Here is a 27661-nt window from a genome sequence, read left to right as displayed (position 1 = left end):
TTCTTAATTTGTATGTCAACATACATGACTGTTGTTTAATATTCAGCAGATGTTCGAGTACTTACAGCTGACAGTACATTTAAAGAATAGGAGATGAACCTAACCTGACCCGATACAAATCTTGAATTATTGTACACAGCCAAATAAAACTAATAATGATAATGAATAATTTGAAAAAGATTTTATTTATGAGTCATTAGCTCCGAGGTGTATATTATTAAAATGAGAACAAAAAGTTAAAATGCATTACAAAAATTTCTATGACATTTGTATGTGTCGCGTATGACTACAGTCAAGCACCTAATACGATGAAATATATTTAAAATACGATGATTTAAGTTTTTAATGATTGTAAAGTTTATATTGAATATTGTATCTAATTCGTATGAATGTACAAAAAAACGTCGGGACTCTGCAACTAAGCGTTCATTTAACAATCTTCTTTATTACGACTTTAAAAAACTTCTTTAATTATATTTACTTACCTCCTTGTACAAAGTTGGTCAAAGAGACCTGTGCAAAAGTTTCTTCCATTTTTAACATCTACGATAGACTAAATGTCTGTTTCGTACTGAGCGCCCAGGTTTAAGTTAATGTCTTTCCATATTTTTATAACAAAATTGTATAAATGCAGTGTCTTGTATGTAGTATTAGTGAATGTATAAATTAGAGAAAGTTTCTTATATTTAGCCTGATTTAGAGATCTTTATATCTTAGGCCCATAAACACCGCCAGTCATATTCTTTGGTTTCAGTTATTCGTAACATTATATTTAATGCGTTTAATTACAGTTACAGAAATAAAAGAAACGACATATGTATAAAAGAAATTGATAATTCATTCATATTTGTTTTAAAACAAAACGTATAAATATTTTAAATATATAGAAACAATATTTTAATAACAGCAGAAAAACAATAAAATTCCTTATTTCATAAAATATGTTAAAGATAAATAACAAATACTAAATAAGAGTTTCGTACTTTTTTAATAAATTTATATTATTTAATTTTACCTGTTTGTTAAAATTTGTATCAAGATATTTTATGACCTCTGTGTTTGCTGACATGATAACCTTTTTGATTAAAAGTACTGCTTCGAAAACTGTAAGATTTTTTTTAAATACTGTCCAAAATCTAATGTCATATTGGTTATATTTCACACTAACACCCAGATATATGCCTATCATAAATAACCGGTGGAGCTACAGTAACTTATTTGCGTTTCATTTGGTAGCAGTTTCTAAGCCGTTAGAATACATATAAATGTCATGTATAACAAACTTATCGGTTGACCCATTTTTTTGCTGGTTCTGTCCAGTTAGATTCATTTTCATCCTCCTTCTCTCCATCTGCCTCTTCCCTTTCGCCTCTTTCTTGTTCTTGCTCGCTGGATGGGGTAGCAGATGGCGTTTGCGAAATATTAACATTGCGTGCACGCAATTCAGCCAAGAAATCATTCTCCTGTTGATAGCGTCGCTGAAGCTCTTCTCGCCAAGAATTTCCGCCGCCGCTACTATCATCACCATCCTCGCCAGCCTCGAAATCTGAAGATAAGGAAAATCGATAATTCCAAAATTATGAATGTACTTGTTACACTCAAATTATTTTTAATATTTGATCTTTCAATTTTTTGTATGCAGAAAAGAACGCTAATTCCTATAAAATGAATATTGTATAACTGTATCTACTTAGTCAATATATTTAGAATTCAGATGTTTATTTACATTTACAATATCGATAATATTATATACAATAATTGAAAGGAAAATAAATATCGGTCTACTAATTTAGAAGTGTGATTGTATGTTACAAATATGTAATTGAGCAAAAATGAAACGACGGTCAATTAACTACTTCTAAAGAAAATGACAGAATGTAATTTTTAACTAGTATAAAAATGTACCTGATTTACTATTACAATTCCCAATTTACAATTTACTGTTAACGCTTTACTGTCTGGAATAATAGATACGTTTACTAACACGTTTATTTAATATAGTAATTATATATTTATGCAAAAGAAGCATGTGATGTAATATTTTGCAAAATGCTTGTGAGGATGTAAAAAATTACGAGAATGGAAATTTGAACAAACTCTTACCTAACGGCTTTCTGATGTTAATTCGGCCAGAGTTGTGAGAATGATCCTCCTGGTCTGAGTCTGCAAGGCACCAGGATACATTCACAGGGGGTGCATCACACACATTCCACAACACGTCTAAAGTGTCATTTGTATATGAAAATATCTATCTTTTTGTCAAAATTGTAATACCAATGGGATATTTTATATAGAGACTTGTACATTTAAATCCCAATCAAATATTTTCTTATAATAACGATAATTATTACTAACATTATTATATTTTTGTACTTTCTTAAAGTATTCAAAACAAAAGAAATATTATAATAAATTTCGAAGTATCTATTAAAAATGAAACATCGTTTTTATTTTGTAGTAAATGTAAGAATAAAGTTGCATAAACTAAATTTTTGTTTAATTGCAATTTGTCTTCAAATCATTTTTAAATCATTAATCGAATTATAAATTGTCTTATTGTTAGAAAGAGCATGTCCTGTTTCACGTGTAGTGTAGTAGTCTGTGCTATTTCTAGACTAAATTTTGCTAAGTCTATACTAGATAAGAGAAAATAAGAATTATAACAGGCAAACTGTGTAAAGAGAGGCAAAAACTAAATATTTACATCTGTAAGTTGTTAACAGTGAGTAATATATATGTATGATAACCTTTATAAACTTGCATAAAACAATTTATAAAAATATTATAAGATATATCTTGAATTTAAAAAAAAGAACTTAAAAAATCATTATTGACACATTTAGATACGAATAAAATAAAATCCTGTGTTTTCTTTTTGTGAATTTATCAATTTAAATAATTATTTAAAAATATTGTAACAATATAATATTTGTACTTAATATACATAAAAAAATCGCATATTATTCTTCTTGTAAGTACTAAATAGGAATATGCAATTATTTATTTTGTTTTACATATAAATATTTATAAGAATTATTTTCCAAATAATATAAAAAAATTAAATTTCTTTTATATTTTAATTCTTAATATAAACATATGGCTATGTATGAATTGTAAAATTTACCTTGTATTTGAGCTTTAGTTCCATAATAAATTTGTAAAATTTTGTTCACTAAAAATAGGTAGGGAAATGCATTATTACATGCTATAAAATCTAATGATGTGATAGAAGAAAAATACTGCCAAACATGCCTGTTTACACTAATATGAACAACAATATGAGAAAATGTATATATGTACGAAAAACATTTACTTGATAAGTTATTTTAGATTGCTATAATTTTTTTTTATAATCGAGTAATTATTCAAAATAATATGAATGAAACAAAAACATACACATTGGTAGGAACATAAGAACTTTTAATATCTCACTTATTATAACTACTCACAAATATCATTTCATTAATGAGTTTTTGTAATAGTATGTTAGTTTTAAACATATGAGATTATATGAATTAATTGTTACCTCTTCGAGTTGGCTATACATTTTTTATTTTAAGGGCTAATGATTTCTATGCCTTACACCTAATCCAGATATACAATTATTGGAGGCCTATGTTAAAAACGATAGCTAAATACAAGTTTTTGTGCCACTTTGAACTACCAAAGTATTTTGCATTCATTTCTGATGCAAAGTATGTTAAAATTTGTAATACAACATACCCGAATTCAATTCCCTCACGAGTGTTGACATGGCATTAGTAACACTGTCAGCAGCTACCAATAAGTCATTTCGTAAGGATCGGCCCAAGCTATTATTCGCACTGCTGGAACCACTCCCTGGCAAGCTGTTTGTCCTGAACGCAGACCTGACATCGAAAATCTCTATTTTCTTTGCATAAAGCGACTTCCAAAATAAAAACTAAGTTAAGATCGTGACATGCCACGCTTATTGTGCAAGCATCTAGGGATGAAAGTTTTTTTATCAGCAAATATCAGTATATTCGCAAACTTTAAATTAGCAATATATTAGCATAAACATGCAATATTAAAAGAAAGCGGGTGTAAAAATTTCATAAACTAAATTTTACTTCTTTAAATCTATATGTTTTTTGTGTTTTAATAAATTTACTTACATATGTTACTTCTTAAAGTTCCATATATTTATGCTCAGCATTCTCTTTTTATAATCTCTTTATTACAACACTTCATTCTGATTTTTGAAAAATATAATTTTAATTGCGATGAAAGTTTAGATATTATTGAATTAGGGTATTATACATAATATATTCAGTTCATAACAATATTTCAAAAGATAGGTAAAAGAGTATATGCAACTAAAAATAAAAGATAGTTAATACATAAAACTACTTTTTTATTAAAAAAATAATATTATATAATCAATTATACAATTTAATATAAGGGAAAATGTAACAACATTTTTGTAATCTATAGTAAAAGATCTGAACATGCTCTTTAAGGTACATTATATATCTGTTGTTTCATTCCGTATAAATATACATGCCTGTAATGTTTCACAAATTAAATGCAATGAAGGAAAATTAAGATATAATCGATAACATAAAACTATAAAAATTTAATAGTGCCTAAAAGCGTCTCAAAATAGCAAAAAGCAATGACTTATATAAATATAATATTTTAATAAAACTGCAATCAGAATTTACAATATCGTTAATATAGGAATATTTTAAAATAGAAAAATCATTAGTTGTTCAACTAGTACCAAACTTATTCTTGTTACTAGCTGATCAATAATACAGTCCCATTAATATTCACATGCAACAACCAAAGATATGATTACTGTGCTAATTCTTTTCATAAAGTGCAGCTAAAATCTTATTATACTAGCACTGTGTGTTTAGAAGAAATCAATTTTAAATAAACGTATATAACATAGAAATAGACATAATCAATCGTTTAAATTATAGATATGCTTGTAAAATATGACTAATTTCTTCATACAGCTTAAACATAATTTCTTATTACATATACAAATTATATAATAATGACTGTTTTAAATATGGCGTAAAGTACATAATAAATGTGGATAACATATAAAATTTTGTTAATTTTTCTATAAAAGTAATTACTTTCAATATCTAAGTACGGTACAAATCTTTGTACAAATGATTCTTATATAAAAAACCTCACAAACATATCAATATAAAATGGTACTAAAAAAATGTTAAAAGAAACAAGGAACGAATTTTTCCTGTTTTTATAAATATGATATGTATTTAGACCTTGTCAATATATTTCCAAATATTTCTTTAACCATAATTTTCCGATAAATTTGAGAATTATTTCTAAATCATTCTATGTGCATGATATAACAGTGTTTTATACAAAGATTGTAATGTTTGCTTTTTCTTTTGCTGCCTTGTGTCTTTTTAACTTTGACTATCTTTTCATTGATTTCTAGCAGAGATTTTTCATATGCCTGCCTACCTTACGTCGCCTCCAACACATGATAAGTTATCTGGAATAGGATTTTGTATTGTTCCCAGCATGGTATTATTAGTTACACTCGCCACTGATGTCGTTGGAACGGGACTCTGGTAGCTTTGAGACATTTGTTGTTGACTTTGCGACTGCTGTTGTTGTTGTTGTTGTGGAGTTGTAGAAAGTGGACCACCTGGAGTTGGTGGAGCTGATCTACTACTTGGCACTGCACCAGGAGGTAAAGGTGGTGACTTTGTACTTCGTGGTGAACTATTTGGTGTTGACCTTGGAGATGCCTGGTGATTCTATAATAATATAAATATTGGAGTATTGCACTATGATAATAAAATTGAAATGTTAAAAGAAAGATTGAGATTATAGATTATTCTTGAAATAATACCTTCAACATTTTCATTAAACCTTCCAGTTGCACCATTAATTGTCTTCTAGAATCTTGCAATGTTGCTAAATGAGTTTCTAACTCATCTTTTCTTTGCCTCAAGGCTCTCAGTTCAGACATTAATGCAGGATTTTCCAAACCAGCCGCTTCTATTTCTTGTTGTCTCCTACAGTTAGATTCAATGTTAATATGGTAAAAAATAAATGGAAAAAAAGCTGGAATATCTTTTGAATTAGATATTCCATTTCACTAACTACAAGCTGAAGCGAGAATATATTATTAATGTGGTGTTTGTGTGTGAATCTAATGAATCTAACAATTTCAAAAATTATATTAACGTAAAATTAAAATAATTTAATAATAACTTTATTGTATAATTTTCAGACAAGATAGATACACCTAATTACTTTAAACTTGTAAATAATGTAATATATCGAAGACTAAGACAACTAAGGTAAGATACAGAGATTCTTAAAAAACTAATGAAGAGAATATCGATTACAAGCGGGATACTCCGATGTTAGTAATGATTTTGGATTCGACTGTCTTCATTTTTAAGTTATTTATACGGTTATATAAGTGAAATATGCATAGAGGGAAAGATGTATTTATGTTAGTATTGATTGTTGTGATGTCTTCAGCTCTAGTATATACATTCTACGCAACAAAAGTGATAGAAGCGAAACAGAATGTCCTTTTTAACATGCATGATCCTAGGATGGTTCGACAGGATGAACTCGAGGTTTAGGCTTGATATAAAGGAAATAAACGACACAGGTATACCTTAACCTTGCAATCTCGCGCATTATTTCCTTGTTCTTTGCCTCTAACTGCGATATAAGTTCGCGTTGTGCTCTCGAGGCATCTAATGACGCCAAATTAGCATCAGATGGTGCCCTACCCTGTAATACAAATATTGTGATTTCAAGTAATTTGTAAAAATAAGAAAATGAAATTTAGTTGAATCATTGTTACTTGTGCAAATGATGGTAAAAATTTCGCATACTTACTGCTTGGTCAGCTTGCGACATTCTGGATGCGGCACGAGGCTGTGCAATTATGAAATTAAAATTAGTCACACAAAGTCACGATTCAGCTGAACGTTTAATTAAGTTTATTGCTCTAATTTGCTAATAACTGAGAATTTTGCATAAAGTTTCATGCATTTATCATAATCTACACCAAACCACATTATGTCAAATATACCCACAAATTTCACATTAAAGATTATACTATTTGTTAGACAACTTCGTATAAATTATTTGAACAATTTTGTAAATTAAAATTATAGCTTTTTTATATAAATAATACCAAGTTATAATTGTTACAATATTAAGATGAATATTAAGCATGTACCCATACAGTTGTAGAACAGTAAACAACAAATATTAAACGTTAGTTATTTTAGAATAAATAAGATATCTTACCATAGTCCTAGCTTCCTGAGCCAACCTTTGTGCGTATCGTGCTATTAATTTATGTTCATCATCCAGTCTTGAACTATCCATACTGTACAATGTATGAATAAAGAAATAAAAAAAAAATAAATAAAATTGTGACTCGTTACGTGCACATTTAGTATAAGCTGTGCAATTTCTATCTGTTTTACGCTCACCTCCTTAAAGTAGAACGGCTGTCCATCGATCCGGAATCGAAAGGAGCCATGAAACCTGGATCTGGAAAACCGTTGTGAGATGGTAAAGGTGATGGCGGGCTGCAATGCAGGGAATTTATTTTCGATTGAAGAATCGCGTTCATATCGACGGCTATACATATCATATGAGTATGATAGATCATGAAACTCACACTATGTGTGATAAATCTAACGTCTTCTCAGGTTGTTCCGGAAATCTCGGTAAACTGTTCTTCCCCTTTTCAGGTACGCATCTGAAGCTCTTTCGTAAGGAATGTCCAATCTGTTTGCTCGGTGATTTCTACAGAAAAAACAGGAGAAGATTGGTGTCACGTAAAAGATACATATTATTATTTATGCATGGAAAAGTTTGAAACTTTGAAAGTTCTATCCAACACGTACAAAACTACTGTACTCCCTTGTTTCATGATCGTTATTATGTGTCCCAGAAACTTTACCGCGCCAAAAACAATCTTGACAGAGCTGGTACGAGTGACATTTCTGACATCTGTATCGGAAGCCGGTGAAGTTCTCTTTGTGACACGCGTCACACATGACAGGATGGGCCACTGAAAAATTTTAAATGAATGAAAAGCTCATTTACATGCACAAGTTGCATCTTCGTTTGCAATACGTTAAGGTATTATGTTTCTTCATATGAATATTAGACGACAGTATTCAGTGGAAGCATTTTTATAATATACAGAATACCTACTTCAAGAAGAAATTTTAATATTCAGTAAATTGTAGTAGTTGTGTATCTATTTATCTTCAATTAATATTTTCTGTTGAGAAATTCGCTAGCTGAAGATGAAATATGATAATTCATCTAGGATTACTTTAAAGCATATGATCATCAGGTAGATAAATCTGATACCGGAAGATGTTTTTATGAGTCTAGAAGAACTCAAAGTAGATAATCCAAAAATATTCTAAACGATTGGTCACATATATGGATATTCATATAACTTTCTAATAGTTTTCTGTATATTATATTCTAGTATTACTATAATTCTAGCATTATTATAACTAGTAACAATAAATTGAATTTTAAAGCATAAAATCCTCTAACTACATATGTAATTTGATTTCTGCATTGCGAGATTCATTAATTCTAAATTAATTTGAAATCTGGAAAATTACCTGTTTCAACAGCAGCCATTCTATGGTACAATGGAAGCCAGATTAAACAGTGTGGTCCTGGATCAGACATAAGCGTATCCAAAAAATCGTTAACCGTGACTTTCGAATTCTGTAACACAATGTGACACCCAGCGATGCTAATTTCCGAGTTGTATTAAATTTAAAGAAGTTTCCCAGTTACCTAGTATACGGACAGAAGTTCACTTTAATGAACTTACTTGGGGAAATATTGAATTGGCAAGACCCTCGGAGTATCCAAAAGAAGGCGATTCGTAAACAGCAGCCGTTAACGCTAGAACTTCTTTCAAATAGTCAGAGAATCTCCAGTGTATCATGTGACCATTGCTATCCGATATTTGTGAGTATATATCTGTTCGCCAAGTAGACTGAATTAATTAATTAATTTTGGTACTACACGGGAAAATATAATAAATCCATTCTTATCAATTTTCTGGCTTCCACAAACTCATTAGTTATTTTTAAAAGACATATTTTTGGTCTTAGCGGATCATTTCCATTTCCAATTTTGTTACATTAGAATCCTTCTATTTAATCATAAAGTGACATTATAATCAGAAAATCAATAAAAATTTACTTATCATGCTTTTCTGCTTAACTTCGTACAATTTGTGAGCGAAAATAAAGAACGGAGAATAACTTACATCGAAATTTGTCCATTAGTTTCCCAGCACATAACGTAGCTAACGCTACTTTCACGGAGAAAACGGATATCTTATTGTTTTCCCTACGAAAAATGTAGTTTTCGATAAATCATAATTGTGAATATGATCAATAAATTAGTATTTACACAACTTTAATTCCTAAAATTAAATTACTCTTTAATTTAATTAAAAAATTTTTTGTAATAAGAATCGAAGGATACAAAATTATATAACTATTTAACTATTTAATCTTTTAATGATGCAATAAAATGGCAAAGAATTCAGAGTGAACGATTCAGAAAGTAATACTTTGTCTTTTTATCCCCAAGATATTCTTAACTTTTCATAGAAAATAAATATAAAAAATATTAGCAATTATACTAAGTATGAAGACATTTAAGATGTGAAATTTATAGTACTATATTTAACAATCTTTACTCAAGTCTCTTTCAAGTTACACTGTTAAAGGGTTAAAACATTTAACACATATATAAAATTCAATATCTATTTACCCTGTAGTATAGGCAGCAAGTAACCAGTTCATCAACAGAGCGGTTGTAGCATCGACTTTGGCTTGTTGCGAAACAGGCACTCGTTTATTAAGGGCATGGAATAAGGAAGACAATAAAGTTTCCAGCCTCGAAACTCCCAATGTGCTGGATGGTTCCAAAGTGTTTAAACCGTTTTCCCGAAATGCTTCGATTACATTCCATATATCCACGTTATGTACTGTATACAACAGAAGATGTGCTTTAGTAATGAAATTTTTTAATTATTTTATTTTGATGGTGCGCTTTTGTGGAAAGATTGAGAACTACCGGTGTAGATTATTACATGGAATAGCGAAGTATAATATATAGGTATCATAAATCACTTCGACTGCGAGCTCGCTATCTCATAGCCACACGGACTATTTGATCCTAGGAAGTTCTTGACTCTATGGATCGCTTCGAAACCCTTAGTATTATGGGCCACTTGACGCCAAAAAGCGCTCAACCTCATGAACCACTTGATACCAGGAGTCAATGGTTCAAGATTCTAAAGGATGAAAGGTCTTAGAATCTACGGATCATCCGAAATCTAGGAATCTCTAAAGCTTTAGGACACCAGAATTAACAAAGGTATCAGAATTCTCAGAATATCGAAATTTTGTAAATCTCTAGAACTTGGAAACTCTTAGAGGATTGCCTTCCCATTCGGTTACCTGACGATTCTGTGATTTCGTAGCTTACGGAATCCTAAAAACAACTTCCTAGTACAGCTAAGAACTTTGACTTATCTTTTTTAGTAGATTCTCACCTAATGCATCAAACTATGCGTTTCTTGGCACCAAGTGGTATATGCTTTCTGGCGTCAAGTGGTTCGTATTAAAGCGTTTCGCAGCCTCAGGTGGTTCGTTGGATTTGGAATTTCCTGATATCAAGAGTCAATAGGATTTAAGAGTTTAACTATCAGTAAGTTGATCATAAATGTACCAAATAGATGACTTAGCGTTAAGTAAGCTAGGTCTTTGGGCCTGGCCTAACGGCTCTTTCTGACATATTCACGTTATAATATTCAACAAATATTATTGTACGATAAAGCTCAGATTCTATTAGAATTGTCTATAAAACCCAAAACTTCATTTGTTTACACCTACTTTTCCTTCGTTTATTACGTTATACGTCTACGTTACACTCACAGTGAACTTTCTTCTGAATAAATCGCAATTTGCATGCAGTGCGGTACGACGCAAATCGAATGCTATCAAAATTTTGCTGCCGCATTTCTTGCAACAGCTGCAACCGGCTTGCCTCCCCGGTGCTGCTATTTCCCGACCCTCCGGCGCCATCCTCCGCCATCTTATCTGCAACATATAATAAAAATAAAATAGTATCATGTTCGATCTATTTGTATGCATTGAGAAAGTCCTAAAAATCGTGTCAGTTTCCAATGGAATGCGAACGATAAAATTTATTCGTGGTCAATTAACTACCTACGCGGAACCTAATGCAGCCTTTTAGTCAGTTATCTAAATGTCAGAGTAATCAATAAAAGCTAGATTTCTTCGTTCTTTATTGCGCCTACGGTGAACATTCTCAAGGGTTCTGAGGGCATTCAAGGCATCCGCAGAATGCACGAGCACTATTCGCCACGGCGTGCTTCATTGTGTCGTTGATTAGTTTCAGTCCAGTCTGATGAATCAAGCATCGCGCGATTAATACGATGCTATTAAGATCAGGAATTGCGACGAAACTAGTATAGTGAAGCACGAAGATCGCCTTTGAAGCGGCAGCGATAACTTCCAACATTTTAATTGACATTTTAAGAAAAGTTAAACTCAACAAAATCATTCGATGAAGAAAATAAAATAGTAGTGTTATGACACATATTCTTTGGTATTATTATAATACTTTTAAGTTTTGTCTATAAACAATATATGTTATTAAGTCATTAAATACAATAAGTATATTTATGTTTAACAAATCTGATTCTAATTTTAGTGCATTACGTTTTTTTCAGAAAAAGATCAGAGAAAATGTATCATTAAATAAAAATAAATTTTTACATATTCCAAGAAACATTTAAGCACGAAAGAGTTAACAGTGTCGAATTTTAAAAGTTCAGTGCGTATAATTTGTTTCTTATAGAAATAACATAATATTAGAATCAATATTATAGAAATTATACAATACGCATAATACTATTCATGTAAATTAAATAATTGGTAATATATTACCATATTATACACAAATTGTTTCTCTTCTCTCTTTTTTGAAATCATTCCATTCTGAATATTCATTTCAAACGAATAATATAATCGATTGCCATGTATCTATAATTATTGAATATTCTATTATAATTTTGATCAAAATTAATTTTCACGGAATCAGTTAAATTAATTTGTTCATATAAATAAACATGGTTCGCCCCGTACAACAGTCTCATAACAAAATACAATTTTATCCTCTTCTGAAACCAACAAAATAAAATAATATTCAGTAACGAAGCCACTCGATATACTATCGATTCGCAGCAGCGTTCGTTCACATCACAAATTGCCGCATTTCGGTGTCGATTCAATAACGTCCCGAGTCAATACTTCAATTTAAAACCTCCAAACGTTCGTTCGTATCGTCAACAATCGACAACGACCTATCATGTTGGCACAGCTAACAAAGAAATCATGGAAACGAGAATGCCGACGAGGAAGACAATTACTTTTATCGTTGATATACCCGACAAAACAACGGGAGAGTTCGCCGGTCGTTAACTTAATGGAACGTGGAAATCACTCAACGACTGCTTGATAATTCATAGGAGACTGTTTCAGACAAAGCCGAATTGTCGCAGCAGCAACTGGAAGCAGCCGGTAAATATCAAAGCAATTAATATTTTGCTGGAAAATCACCATCGGGAGTAACGACATGATTCAAGTGGAAAACGAAGCGCACCAAAGGCAAAAGGATCATTTGCAATTCAGTTCGTTAAGTATTCTGTACGATGAAGCCTCGATCAGCAGGATCTGCGTGAGATTGTGCGGAACTAAATCGTTCTAGACTTACAGAATCGAATTCCCTGGAACTTTCCACACTTTTAGGAACAGAGATCCACTTTAGAAATATTTCGTGATCCATTCGAAGACTACACGAAGTGTAATTATTGAAAGTTGATTTATAAGCAATTCAAAATTGATTCGTGTAGTTCTACGAACTGAAACAAAATAGGTAGAAATAGTAATTCTAATGTGATCTTTAACTGAATCGACTTCGATTTGTTCACCGATTATTTTTGATAAATTACAGTTGTCCTAATGGACGTGTAAACTATTGTCATATTTTAATGTTTAACGAGGTTTTGAACGTGTATTAAAATACATGTGTATCTGTGGCGCGTGAAACGTATATTAAAGAATTAAAGATCCATGTTCTTAAGTATACGTGTACACAGGTATCTAAGTACTCGCAGTTAGCGTGATTCTGAAATCAGTTAATCGAATTCGCATGTTTTTCGATCATCAGTTCAGTGACTCTCGGGAAGAAAAAATAATAAACCAGGTGTAAGGCTGCTTCACGTTTGATTGTTCAACGGTTATCCGCGTATATTCAAACATACTGTCCATACACGTGTTATAGAAACATACGGATACCCGTGAAACAGGAATGATCGTGTATTCCTATTACACATGTATGCGTATATTTAAATATACACGCATAATCATTGAATAGTTAAACGTGGAACGGTCCTGAACATAGTTTTGAATATCTTAAAATATGTTGTTCTCAGGATGATCGAAAAACATGTGAATTCGTTTATCTGTATATGTGTATTGAATACCCGCGTACGAGTATATTTGTAGTCCGTGTACACGTGTATTAACATTTACACGGATTGAAAGTGAAATTTGTTTATCATACGCGAAATAAGAATTCGCAGGCGCGATCCACACTTTGGGAATCTACAGGGTGGTTGGTAACTGGTGGTACAAACGGAAAGGGGGTGATTCTACGCCAAAAAAGAAATCGAAAATATAGAATAAAAAATTGTTTAAAAAATTTTTTTTTAATTTTTCCATCGAAACAACGATCCGTTATAACGAGACGTGATAAAGTGCACGCGTACCGAGCGAAAATTCAAAGTCGATTTTCTCGAAAACAAAGCCTCAAACGAAAAATTGTTATTCTATATTTTCGATTTCTTTTTTCGCGTAGAATCACCCCCTTTCCGCTTGTACCACCAGTTACCAACCACCCTGTGTATTCTGTAGCAGTGGTTCCCAAATTTTTTCTAGTCACAGCACATTTTAAAAATTGTACAGATATTTTAGCGCATAATATATACAAATTTAAAAAATTGGAACAGCAGATACAATTGCGTGATTAAAAAAAAGGAAAAAGAAGACATTGCTCTTTCGCGATGTGCTGCACGTCCTTTGACAATCATTGCACCAGACCAGAGCTATTCGAACTTTGTTATTCCTTCAATTTAAATTTAAGGTTTCTGGTCCTCAGGATCGTGTGAATGATTTTCAGCGCACTGACTTCGAGGACAGTTCCTTAGCGCAATGGAACGGGAAATCGATGTGACTCGTCGGTTGTTGTCCAACAAAATGGAACGGAGACAGGTGCATTTAGAATGAAAAGTGCCGGGAGAAAGGGAAATCGAGTGAAAGAGCGTTGAAAGAAAAAAAGGTTCGAGCATTGCCATGCACCGGCAGATTGATATCTCCGGCTGCTTCTGCCACCGAGTATTTTCGCGGATTACTTTCTCGGTAAATTCGCGACTCTGGCGAAATACGATCCGGAAGCATCTTTGAATTCGTCTGGCATATTTCGTTGAAACGGTGGAACGATGATTTGCATTCGAGTCTATTTAAGTGTCTGAAAAAATTATTCCTTTTTCCTAAAAAATGCTTACAAACCAGCTTATACGCATAGAAAATATTTTCGCGTGTAATGTAACGTGTAAAATACAAAAGAAAGTTCTACGAGAAAATATAAAAGCAACTTTCGTCTTGATTTTTTCACAAGTTATGGAAATTTCTTTAAATCTTTTTGAAATGACAATAATGACGGACATTGTAGTAATTTCGAAAGTCGCAAGGTCGAGAGAAATGGTATAACCTCCATTATGGAAAGTTTTCCATGGGTCGTCTAATATATTTTAAATGAATAAAGCTTCCTGGTAGAACATATTTCGCATATACGTATATAGGTATACATATGTATTCTTATCTTTAATAAGAGAAATTCAATTTTTGTCAGTTACAATTGTTAGAAATAAAATACGATAGTAATAAAATATAGTATTATATAACACGTATAAAATATTTTTAAATAATCTATGAAATAGGAAAAAATAACCTTTGTTTATTAAGAAACAATCTCGAGTTTCGAGTTGTTCGTTTCTTCGACTTATTTCGCAATATATTACAGTCCACAAGGTGAACTGTGCCTATATGCTATCATAAATTATACTTTCAACAAAATTACACGTTTCAGAAACGATTAAACTACATACTTCTAGTACCCTAGAAACTCCAGTGCAATTAAACTATATACTCTAGATGTTACGTCCCGTTACCTTATACAAACCAAACTCCATCTCTCGGCCAAGATGGCCACTAACTGCGCAAATTCACAAAGGATATAACCTAACAAACACGAAGTGGTACCTCGCTGGGGGTAGCCACCCACATAATAATCAAACAGCCAAAAAATTCTACCAAATGTCCAAATCGGACAAATTGTGAATGTAAACAGCTAAATAAAAAAAAAAAAACTAACTGCGCAAATATAAATAGTCGGACCGCAATAATCTTAAAGAACTTCCATAAAACTAAGTATTTGTTTTTTACCTTAATTGTTATAAAATATATTCAAGTCGAGACGTTTCTTATGGTTATTGCTCCATCAGGTGAAAAGACCTTTTTCCCATGTTCAATGGTCATCTTCACCCACAAGCGACCAGTGGTGGGGCGACCAACCCCCAGCAATAGTTTTCCTCTGCGGCAGCATCGTCACCGAACTTCACTGGTTTATCAGCCTTTGATCAGTCAACATCTCTTGACTGGTTTTTCATTCGTTGATCAGTCAATGTCTTGACTGGTTCTTCGTTCATTGATCAGTCATCAGTTTTAATTTACTATTTACATGTCTGTGAGAATACGTCTACACGAACCTAGCGTAACTATTTGTATCTACAAAGTTATCGGAATAAATATATTATAACCTGTTACTTCAGTTCAGTACACCTCTATTATCCTAATCGAAATAGGGGATCGACCAATTCGTGGCGTCGATTATCCAATCGTAACGAGAACTTACGGCTCTCGTTGACGCGATCTACCGCGAACGCGCCTCTGCGCGAACGGTCGAACACTAGAACTTTTTAATACTTTCGTCTTAGATTTTAAGGTTCTTTTTATTTTATAGTGAATTAATTAAAGTTATAAAAATCTATAAAATATAATATAATAATATTAAATAATAATAAATATAATAAATAATAATAATAATATAATAATAATAAAATAAAATATAATAAAATAAAATATATCTATAATTAAATAAATCTCAACAAAATCAATAATAAGTTAAAGAAAATAAAAAAAAAGGAATAACTTTCTTCATATATTAATTGGTGAAGGACATAACCTAACAAACACGATGATGGTACCCCGCTGGGAGTAGCCACCCACATGTTATATTAGTATACAGCTACAACATTTTACCAAATGTCCTACTGGACAAATTGTAAAATTCAAATAAATAAATAAATAATAAAAAAAAATATATTAATTGATGGACTCGCACTGTTTTTTAAGTCATGACTTCGGTTCTTCTTCTTAGAGAATTGATTGAGCAAGCGGAGTATTCGATGCAGGATCGATAAAAACACGTTTATCTTCGATCTTATTACATAGCGTGCGAGCACGGGGAGAGAATAAATCGTAACAATCGTCGTTTGTTTGCCGCACAGCGTAACTCATAAAATCGTGCCATCGCGATGGCCTGTTTTCTGTCATTGCGAAACTCCGTTCCTATGCATTGTGGCCCGTGTTCGCTCGAAGGCGAATCACCGCTAAAGTTCATCAGTCGCGCCGATGCAAACGCGCACGGAAAATAGTGATGGGATCTGAAACAATTCGAACATGATCCAAAGTTCAAAGCTCTTGAAAGTCTTAGTAATTCTTGAGGCTTTAAAGTCTTGTAAGTTTGGGCCGTCTTGAAATAAAGGTATTTATGATAACTCGAACTTACCAGATTTGTTTTAATATTCTATGTCAATGATACCGTTTCAACGACAATAATCAAAAGGCTTGTAAGATGTCGAATACTTATCAAGTTCTCAAAACCTACTGAAACTCTTAAAAGTTTTAAGGTGATCGAGACTTTTAAGACGACCAAAAATTTCAAAACGATCGAGTCTTTTGGAGATTTTATGGACTCAAGACTTAAAAAGACTTCCAAGAGCTCCAAGCTTCGAATCATGTTCGAAGTGATTCGAATTTGTCAGCGTATATGCGATACAGATTCGAAGTGGTTCGTAGTGTTTCAGATCCCGTCACTATCGGAAAACCCGCGATAGAGAGAAACTGCAAAGAAAATCGACCATGTCGGAACGACTGCAATAAACATAAAATTCTAAAGGCGCATGAAAGTTATAGGTGTAGTTGTCTGAACCGGTTATGTAACAGCGGTAAAGCAGTGGTACATTACTACTCGTAGACGAATCTTTTCTACGCCACGAAACTTCGCATTAATCATATAATTTGTTACTACGTCATTATGAGTTCAGATAAAAGCAATAGTCTCGAAAGGCTGATTGGGGCTAGAACTACAGCATCAGATTTTGCTTTTTTATAATTATTGCAAATATACAGATACGTTTGATAAAATTAATATTGCTTTTTATTCAAATAGATAATTATTTAGATATATTTATTTATATCAGGTTTAGACAAACTCTATTTGAAATAAAGATAAAAAATAACAATTCAAAGTAATAGCTCATTTCAATTATTACATTATTTTTATTGTGAATATAATATACGAAAGGTAACTTCACTATTAAAATCAAATAAATTATTCTCAAATATTTTTCTATTATGTTATATAATAAATTCGTTCGTTCTAACTATTTCAAATTAAATAACAGATAATTTGAATTTTAATACATATTAATTTAAATCTTAAGTATTATGTGAACTATATATCATTGATAATATAATTATAATACGAATGTTGAAGTAACTACAACTACTTGTACAAATATTGATGTAACTTCTGATCTTGCATATATATGTATAATATCCGATTGGTTTTGGTATTGAGATATTGAGCATTGATTTGAAATTTTTGTTTTACATGTAACGTAACCTGCTTATGGTAGTGTGTTCAGGGTCTAGTTACTACAAGTTACTTTGGCAAACTGTGGCGATCACACGAAAATTTCTATCAGGTTATCATAGGGAAACCCGCGGTGATTGGATCGAAGTAAACTTCTACCGTAATGTAGTTACGTTCGGTTATAATTTAGTTAAATATTATATCTCAGTGTGTATTATTCGTTTGCATGATCTGTATGAGATATTATATTATCTATATACATGTATTTCTCTAATTTATAGTAGAAATATGTATATAGAATATTAATAGTATATTTCTACTCAGAAAATTAAGTAATTATAAACCACATCATAATAAGTCACATTTCTCAGATATACAGGGTGGTTGGTAACTGGAGGTACAAGCGGAAAGAGGGTGATTCTACGCGAAAAAAGAAGTCGAAAATATACAATAAAAATTTTTCGTTTGAGGCTTTGTTTTCGAGAAAATCGACTTTGAATTTTCGCTCGGTACGCGTGCACTTTATCACGTCTCGTTATAACGGATCTCACTGTAGATCGTTGTCTCGATGGAAAAATTAAAAAAAAAAGAAAAAAAAACCCCTTTTTTTACGTGGGGAAATCCGGCTGATTTTTATCGGCTAAAACCCCACGGGCGGGCCTAGGTGTAGTTCAGCAACGAGTGAAACCGTTCTCCGGGGGTACTTCCCAAACACTCATAGAAAGCACTACAACATTATAGGCAAGGGGGGGCCCACTTGCCCGTTGTATATACTTCTAAGATGATATTTGGTTTTCCACCTTGGCTTGCCCAGGAGTGGTCTCGAACTCGCGACATCTTACTACCCCATACGCCCTTTACGAGCGTAGCTAGCGAACCCGCCGAGTATTTACTAGTTGTTGACGCATTATGTTCATCAAGTTGTCCTTATACTCTGGTATAAGAAAACTCTGGTCTTCAGTGTTGCTACAACGAACACGTGTTTTACAGCTGATAAGATAATAAAATATAGAATAATAGAAAATATAGAATATATAGAATAGAAAATATAGAATAAAAATTTTTCGTTTGAGGCTTTGTTTTCGAGAAAACTTTCGACTTTAAATTTTCGCTCGGTACGCCTGCGGTACGTTATAACGGATCTCACTGTAGATCGTTGTCTCGATGAAAAAATTAAGAAAAAAAGAAAAAAAATTTTTATTCTATATTTTCGACTTCTTTTTTCGCGTAGAATCACCCCCTTTCCGCTTGTACCACCAGTTACCAACCACCCTGTATATCTTGTATAATTCTATTGAAAACGAACTTGTTACATTCTTTTAACGTGGTCTTCGATCAAAATCATGTAATCTTTTATTTTTGGAGAATACATGAATCACATAAGCCTTACATTAAAAATTAATTGAAAGAATCTCACTGCAGATCAATATATCCCCACATTGCTACCAGCTTATTAAATTAAATACGACGTATTATTACGACATATCATACTCTTTAATTCGTACAATGCTAACTATTCCGACGTAAGAATTAAAGATGTTTAACAACGATTTAATAATCAAGTACAAAGTAGATCCCGTTAATTGCTTAATTGCGTGACGCAATTGTTTTGCGAAAAAAATGTGCTGATACCGATAAGCCTTAATTTACAAGACCACATTATTTCATTATGATCACTTATCATTAATCTTATAAACCGGAATTTTTATTTCATTGAATATTGAACATGCGATATTACCTCAGAATAGGTGCTAAAGTTTACAAGTGCACTATTCAGTTAAGTTCGTCGCTATTGAGTTCTTATCTCTGCTCGTTAAAATTCTTCAGCCTGGTATGTGTTTTTCCGCGTAATGACTACGTTGCAAAGCTAAAAATACACTAAATGTCACACAATGGCAATCGCTTGTTGCATGAGTAAAAACAGTTTTCAATGACGCGAGCATTCGATGAAAAAATTATTTATGCATTTCAGATAGAATATTCACTTTCCTTTTAAATTCTATCAAACTAAACTGAAAATCACATTAAAATAAAAAATACTAAATTTGTTAAATCGTTAACTCTGGTTTTACGTTTCGCTAGGAGTTCCCATTTATATCACTTTGAAGCTCGACAATTCTATCAAACTAAACTGGAAATCACATTAAAATAAAAAATACTAAATTTGTTAAATCGCTAACTCTGGTTTTACGTTTCGCTAGTAGCTCCCATTTATATCACTTTGGAGCTCGACAAAAACGAAATAAAGCAAGCTTATTCAGGTGTTTCAAATCTTATCCAAAGAGATGGTGTGTTTTAAATTCGAATGAAGTAGGAATTTGGCGTTCTCGCCAGCTATTCGTTGCAAATCACGAATGTACAATTTGAATAGACATAAATAAGCACACGGCCGTGCTTTAGCTTTAGAGGACCAACAAAACAAACGGCGTTTCTCAGAGCTATGAAAATAGCTCTCCTCGACGATTCCTCGAAAACGTGAATATCGCTTCGAGCACAGTCACTCGATCTTATTGGCTTTTTGCCGCTAATAATTGAAATGAACAGGTTGTGAACACAACATACTCAAGATTCAGTGTTTTCTTTAACAAGTCGCTGCTGATTGCCAATATGTAAATACCTGCTACAAATTCGCATTATTTTCATTCGTTTCACTTATTTCACCATATTGATCATATGCTTTAATCACTGTTCTTATTTATCTTCCAGTTTATCATAATATATTTATTTACATCTTATATGTTTTATTATGAAACTGATACATCCGTATATTCTCTATCAGAAAACGTTTATTTATATTTTGTATTACTTGTATTTGGCAATATTATAATATTAGGAGACATTATAATTACAATTATAAGAAACTTCAATCTCAAATTATAATCATTGCAATATGCTAATTATGCAGTCGCAATTCTCACAAACAGGATATGATAAAATATAAAATCACGAAAGGTGGACATCCCTCGAATTTCCCCTTACCTTCACATTATTTCACCACTTGGCCCATGGATTAAAATCAGGTTAGTTGAATTCAAGCGAATTATTTAATCTGAATGAGTCTTAACAAAAGATAGTGCAACTACCGGCAAGCGAATATTGCTCAGAGAGCATGAAAAATAGTTATTCTTTTAATATCATCATTCGAAACCAAGGAATATCGCTCCTTGAAAAGCATTCTGTTTCCATTAACCCTTAGTCGACTATTGGGAACAAATGAAGATATGATTCCTCCGGCGTGGCTCATTCAGTCATTAAAGGCTGTTACGCAAACGGCGCAGGGTGAAGTTTTGTTTGAAGGGTGAATCGGCATCGACGGTTGTCGTATTGTTCGCCACTTGGCGCTTTAATTACGCGGCGCAATGAACTTCGTAACTGCTTTCCGGCCTTCGGCCACTCCGTATACTCCAATAACCCGTATACACGCAATGAAACTTTTCTCTTTTTTCCCTCCCATTTTCTCTCTTCTTTTTTTCCTTTCCCAGCGTTTTCTTTGCGTGTGTGCACATATATCGATCCTAGATTCTGCTCGATTGACTATGGCATCAGGTTACTGGCAACGTTGCAATAATAATACCTTCACCAGTTCTAAAAACCGAAGGGTATCGATTTTTTTCAGCGGGTTGCACGTTTAACGTAATTGCAGGTTTTATTTTCTGTGAACATAGATTTCGGTGGAAAATGTTTTGTTTCCATGAATTAATGTCAATATCATAGGTAGAAAAACATGCTCACTTTTGCTGATTTTTTTTTTTTATTTTAATGTCCCTTTATGGCTAAAAAAGAATATTTTAATATAAAATAGTTTTGTTATGTAACAATAATTATTTTGTGCAAGCGTGCGTTCGCGCGCGTGTGTGGGGGAAGTTTAATTACAAGATTTTAATTGCGCCCCTTCCTTTCCTTCCAATTGTCCTTCCTTGATTCTCCTTTTTTCCAGCACTATATAGTAGTCCGTTCCTTTTTCCTCCCCCTTTAGTATTTTTCTTCCTGTTAACCGTGTTCCTTTCAGCTCTTTACATTCATGCAGCATATGTTCCAGTGACTCTCATGCCTCTTTACATAGTTTGCGGATTGTATCTTCTTTTTTTCAATACATATTTCCCCTTTCTTCGTTCCCACGTCTGAACCTAGCATTCACCTTTGATTTCTGCCTTTGTAATTTTCATTTAAATATTTAGCTTTTTAATTGCCTCTAATTTACTTATAGCGCTTGTTATATCCGTCTTCTATTCTATTGTATTGCTATTGTAATTGCCCTGCCCAGTCCATTTGAGTTAGATCTTCAACAAAATCTTCGTCTCTTCTTCTTTCCATTTCCAATTCTTCAGTATTTATCATTAAGTATCTTTTATTTCTTCCCATTTCTTATGTTGGTCTGTATGTATTTCCCTTCAGCATTCTGTATCATTTTATCGTTGTTTAACCGTTCTGTTTTCTCCTCGTATCTTATTGGTTTGTTTCCCGCCTCTATCCTTACTTTATTCGTTTTGGTTTCCACCAGGACTATGCTGGAATGTTAAAATCCGGACCTAATATATTTCTCATGTATGTTCTTCATTTTTTCTATTTTCTTCCATCTCCAAATAATTTTGCTATGCATTATTATTATCTTGCCAAAGATATAATTCTTAAGATAAATAGTATATTATATCTCCAAATATTCAGAACGTTTTTTAATATTTTAATATTATGATGAAGAATATGTTTTGAAATATGGAGAAAGCGGACAAGTGCGTATTTAACCCGAATATAAGAAAAACAATTTTGATAATATAAAATTAATTGATAAAAGATTTGTTTCTTTCTTAACACTACATGAAAACATTTTCTAAATATATGATTAATTATTTTTGTGAGTAGACGGCCTAAAATTTTTGCATAATATAATATACAGTGTGTAGATGGGCAAGAATGATATTGGCATTGGGTCAGGTGATTAAGTACCAATTTAAAAATTCTGATATTTGGACAAGCTTGTGCTTGCGTCACAAAACCTGACAGATTAAATAACACATATTTACTAAATAATGTTTCAATCTGGGAAATCGGTTTGAGAAAAATGAATTTATTAATTGTTTGATGCTATATCGATTTCTTTATATCACAGTAATATGAATAACTGCTTTGAGAAATAATTATTTTTAAACTATTTGAAGAATTTTATTTTGAATACCAGTTACTACAAAGGAAGGCGCAATAAAAAAATAGAAATAATTCTTAAACCAATTGCTAATAACGTGTTTTAAATATTTTTATAAGTTTTGTAATGTATTAAAAAATGTATTCCGTCATCAAATAAATATAATGTTTCATGTAAATACTCGATATTCACAATAAAAACGCTGTTCGCCATTCAAATACACGCCAAAATAAAGACACCACCGATCAAAACCTTCGTGACCATACTCAATAGCATTTAATCAATTTAGCGAATCGGCTTTGTGTAACTCAATTTGATTCAATCGCCGCGCCCAATAGCGATTAATGCTTGACAATGTCTTAAATACATCAAAGTGGAAAACCGTTAAGTAAATAGAACCAAGCGTAACACACTGACTAAATCGACGAGGAACTGACAGAGCGGAAAACCTCGCCAAGATAACTTACGTAATCCCATTTAGGTTCGGTTTTTCAAAGCTTTGTACCGAAAGCTAGTTGTGTATCGCGAACAAAGCTTTTTCGCTGATCTGGTTAATATCATTGATGCGTACATATTGAAAGAAAAAAAGGAAGAGAGGAGATCACCGCGTGGAATGCTTGATAAATATAGAGACGGCCGCGATAAATGCAGTAAAAACTATCTAGGTTTCTGTACTGCCTAATCAATATTTTACTTACCGAGTTACAGCTAGAAAAGGAGAGAGAGAAAGAACGATCTTACCTGCTATCTTTCAGCGAAATAATCAACGAATCAAAGTGCTCGATGCGCTTTCGAAATTACCGCCAACTTTGAAATTCGAAACGTCTGTTTTCAGCTCTAATTTTACTTTTCATTCTATGATTACGTGAACCATTCGTTGCAAACATTTCTTTTCATTTCACGATACGACTGATACTTTTGATATCTTTTTACACGTGTTTACTGTAATCTTTTATATCCTATTTTTCATATTTGACGCTCGAAATGTGAAATTTCACATCCTGTGAATTTTGTTTTGATATTGACGTTCTGTAATAATACCATTTCAATGTTTCTTTGTTATTGTTTTTGCGAATAATAACAGTTGTAAAATAATAATATTTCATTCTAGATGGCCTTCTAGCGTTAACCACATTTTTGGTATTCAAAAATTTCTTATTAATTAATATTTCATTATTTTTATCATTATTAAATGATATTTAATCATTATTAAATTAGTTAGAATGTTTTTTTAATATTTAATACTTCTAGTCCTTTATCATATGTTCTTCTAATCTTTTATTTTATTTGATCTATTGATATACAATTGATATATATTGATGTACGATGTGTGTGTGTATGTGTGTGAGCAAATGGGATATTGTGGAATAATAGAATGATTATTAATTCTTTGAAAACCACCATACCATATAAATTAATTATCAATATTTGAAAGAGAAAAAGGTCAGTTTATTTTTAAAAGTAAAATTAAGTATCCTTAGTTAGTTTAATGTTATTATAATATCATATCCAGTTTCGTACTATACAAAATCATTATATTATTAACCTTTCAATTGCTCCGGGCAAATGCGGTATATTATAACTTGAATGCCTGAATGATTAGACTAATTCAGCTGTTCCATGTCAGTACACAAGATAACAAACAGACTAGCATAATTTGTTATGCGACCTTGTATTGAACTAGTATTGAGAACGATAGATATTCATTTCATATCTATACGGAGGGAAACTTATATGATAAATTATAAGTAAAATAATAAGAATGAGTAATTCTTATAAAGTATCTTTCTTCATATACATATACTAATTCGTGAAACAAGAAAAAAACAATTATACCTATTTATTTATATTTAATAATTAATAATTATTAATAATTTGTTAATTTAGTATTATACATAATACCAATTTATATACTGTTATTAGGAATAATAATAATGTTCATTAATAATGATAGTAATTAATAATAGAAAGCCTACTCCACAAATAAAAAGAATTTGTTTACAATGAAACTAGCATTTTATGAAAGGTATTTCTGTTTACAGGGGACTAAAAAGTGTATTGATTGTTGATCACATAAAGAGAAATCGTCTCGACGAAAGCTGTCGATGACAAAAGCCTTCGAACCTGAGTATATATATATATAACTACAAATAGTAATATGTAGAATTAATAGTATCAGTTACAAATCTCGAACAATCCACATAACCCTAATATATCGAAAATATCTGTGCAAACAATAAATGACAGTTGAATGGTTGAATTGATCAGAGGAACTGAGACCGGAACAATGCTCACGTCAGCGGAAGGAATGTCCCAGGAAACCTGAAAATCCCCAACTACATATATATACCGTTCTACTATTTTTTCCAATATATCTTCCCGAATGGAATTACTGTCTTTGCAGCGCACAAATTGCCGGAAGGATCCAACAGGAAGTGTCAGAGGAAGATCGTCAAGCAGGAAGTTGCAAAGGAATGAGGAACGTGTGGATGCCTAAGTTTGAATCAATACAATAAGTGGGCCAGGTGGGGGTGTATAAGATCGCTTGAGGAGACAGAGGAACGGTTGGGAATGTGGGACAGTTTTGGTGCGTACAGAGGAACGCGCGAAATGGAGCGGCCAAAAGGCGCGGCCAATTTCGGATTTCTCATAATTCAGATTTTCGTCAAGCTAATCTTAATCTTTTGATAAACGATTGAACAAATGGAATAAATAATCTTTAATCGTCTTACGCGACTCGAACTACAAAACATGACAATGATATAGAATCGATATCCTGTCAAATGTAACACTATCGTATTACGAACAATTGATAGCGATGTATTAAAATTTGTAACATATTTCCAAATGATTTCCAGACAAGGACTATCGTACGTACTTATATCAATGTCAGGGATAAATGTCAATCGTTCAAAATGTCATGCGGTTTCGAACAATTACATGATCGGATTATAATAAGATATAGATTGATTTTAACGATTACGAAGCGATACGTCACTCCGTGCACTGAAATTCGAACGACTTTTAACTAATAGCACACGACAATGATGAATCAACTGAGAATAATGTTTTGGACCGGTGCCGAGTAGAGGAAGCAACGTGTGTCAGTGGAGCACCGTTTAAGGGGGGAACAAACACTTCCTTGCCCAGATAGAATATATGTACATATACTCATCGGGACAGTGTCCGTTATATTACATTAGACGCATATGAAGTTAATCTTATTTGCCGGGGTTTATAGTTGCCGTTATAATATACTATAACGGTAAATAAATAAGGGGACATTCTTGCAGGTGCAGTAAAATCGAAGATCTCAACACCTGTGGAAACCGTATCGGTATTATCGACTTTAATAACAAAATTCAAACAGAGCTACAATATCTTCATATATTATATTAGATTCCATATTTACAGTTTTTAATAAAATCTTATATCAATAGTCTTATCATTCATTTAAATCATTCTGTACACGTGAAAATTTCATTGTACATTAAGTTACAAGTCTTATCTGCTACATAAAAATGGATATAACAATTCGAAATTTCCACCTTATTATAAAACTATATATAAAAATTAGAATGCCATCCATTAATTTTTATCTGATATTGTAAAGAAGTATACGAAAACATGTGTGCAATAAATCAAAATCGTCCAGAACGCCGTCACGAGACACGGCGATGCACCTAACCTGGCCTACCGGTGTACATACCTTAGACGCTTTCGATGCGCGTGTCTCCAACAAGGGTGAGAAGAAAAAGAATTGCCGACGGGTGTGGGGTCGCCGTCCCCGTGTCGGCAAAGGCTCCTTTCGTATCGTTCTATCACATACGCGACGTCATTAGAATGGCTTCTACTACAAGAAAGTCACCCAAAATGACGATGTAACGACACTTCTCGTGGCACTCGAGTAGGTACTGCTCCGAACACGGGACAGATCTGTCAAGAGGAGCAAACGCGTAGTTTCTGTGAGCCACTCTGACAAATACGATTCAGCCGAACGTACTTTTTACAGAGATACACGGCAATAATCAGCCCGCGTCGAATGAAAGTCACAGAATTTTTCTTGCCACGGAAACGTCGCGATAAACAAACTCAACGCAATCTCAACGTAATGTGCATCGCAAGCCTTGCGGCCATCACTGATTTTAACTGGCACTGGTCGTCAGTGGCGCCATCGCTTTTTTAGACGGGAGAACAAGGAATCGGACCATTGCGCGCGCGATAGTCGCATGTGGCCACAAATATGTCTATATTCGAGGAAATTATGAATTACGTTTTTCTCTCATTTTCTTTTATTTTTGCTCAAAAAATATTCGTAACTACATTTAAAAATATATCCTACGCGTTGAAACGCTTTGGAACACTCCTAGAAACTTTTTATGTATATAC

General features: G+C 32.5%; 1 protein-coding gene across 9 annotated transcripts; it reads right to left on the bottom strand.

The window, feature by feature from the left end:
• Window positions 1-1092: 1092 nt before the first annotated feature.
• LOC117241943 (dystrobrevin beta-like) lies at window positions 1093-27409 on the bottom strand. Of its 9 annotated transcripts, none has more exons than XM_033508237.1 (17): window positions 26982-27409; window positions 10983-11147; window positions 9814-10030; window positions 9302-9384; window positions 8858-9009; window positions 8640-8748; window positions 7899-8065; window positions 7670-7797; window positions 7479-7577; window positions 7291-7372; window positions 6874-6912; window positions 6647-6765; window positions 5864-6029; window positions 5470-5768; window positions 3724-3869; window positions 2104-2163; window positions 1093-1546 (listed from the first exon to the last, which is right to left on the bottom strand). In XM_033508237.1, exons 2-17 carry the CDS (start codon window positions 11140-11142, stop codon window positions 1284-1286), a joined length of 2289 nt encoding a protein of 762 aa, XP_033364128.1. In that variant the 5' UTR covers window positions 11143-11147; window positions 26982-27409; the 3' UTR covers window positions 1093-1283. The 9 variants fall into 9 exon arrangements, with proteins under 9 accessions (XP_033364128.1, XP_033364130.1, XP_033364129.1 ...); XM_033508239.1 differs by having other exon boundaries at window positions 3724-3857; XM_033508238.1 differs by having other exon boundaries at window positions 6653-6765.
• Window positions 27410-27661: the final 252 nt, after the last annotated feature.

The sequence above is a fragment of the Bombus vosnesenskii genome, unplaced genomic scaffold (genome assembly GCF_011952255.1).
Source record: "Bombus vosnesenskii isolate JDL3184/JDL3185 unplaced genomic scaffold, Bvos_JDL3184-5_v1.1 scf7180000016262, whole genome shotgun sequence".
NCBI lineage: Eukaryota > Metazoa > Arthropoda > Insecta > Hymenoptera > Apidae > Bombus > Bombus vosnesenskii.
The sequence above is the reverse complement of the archived record's forward strand: the minus strand, read 5'-3'. Positions and strand labels throughout refer to the sequence as shown.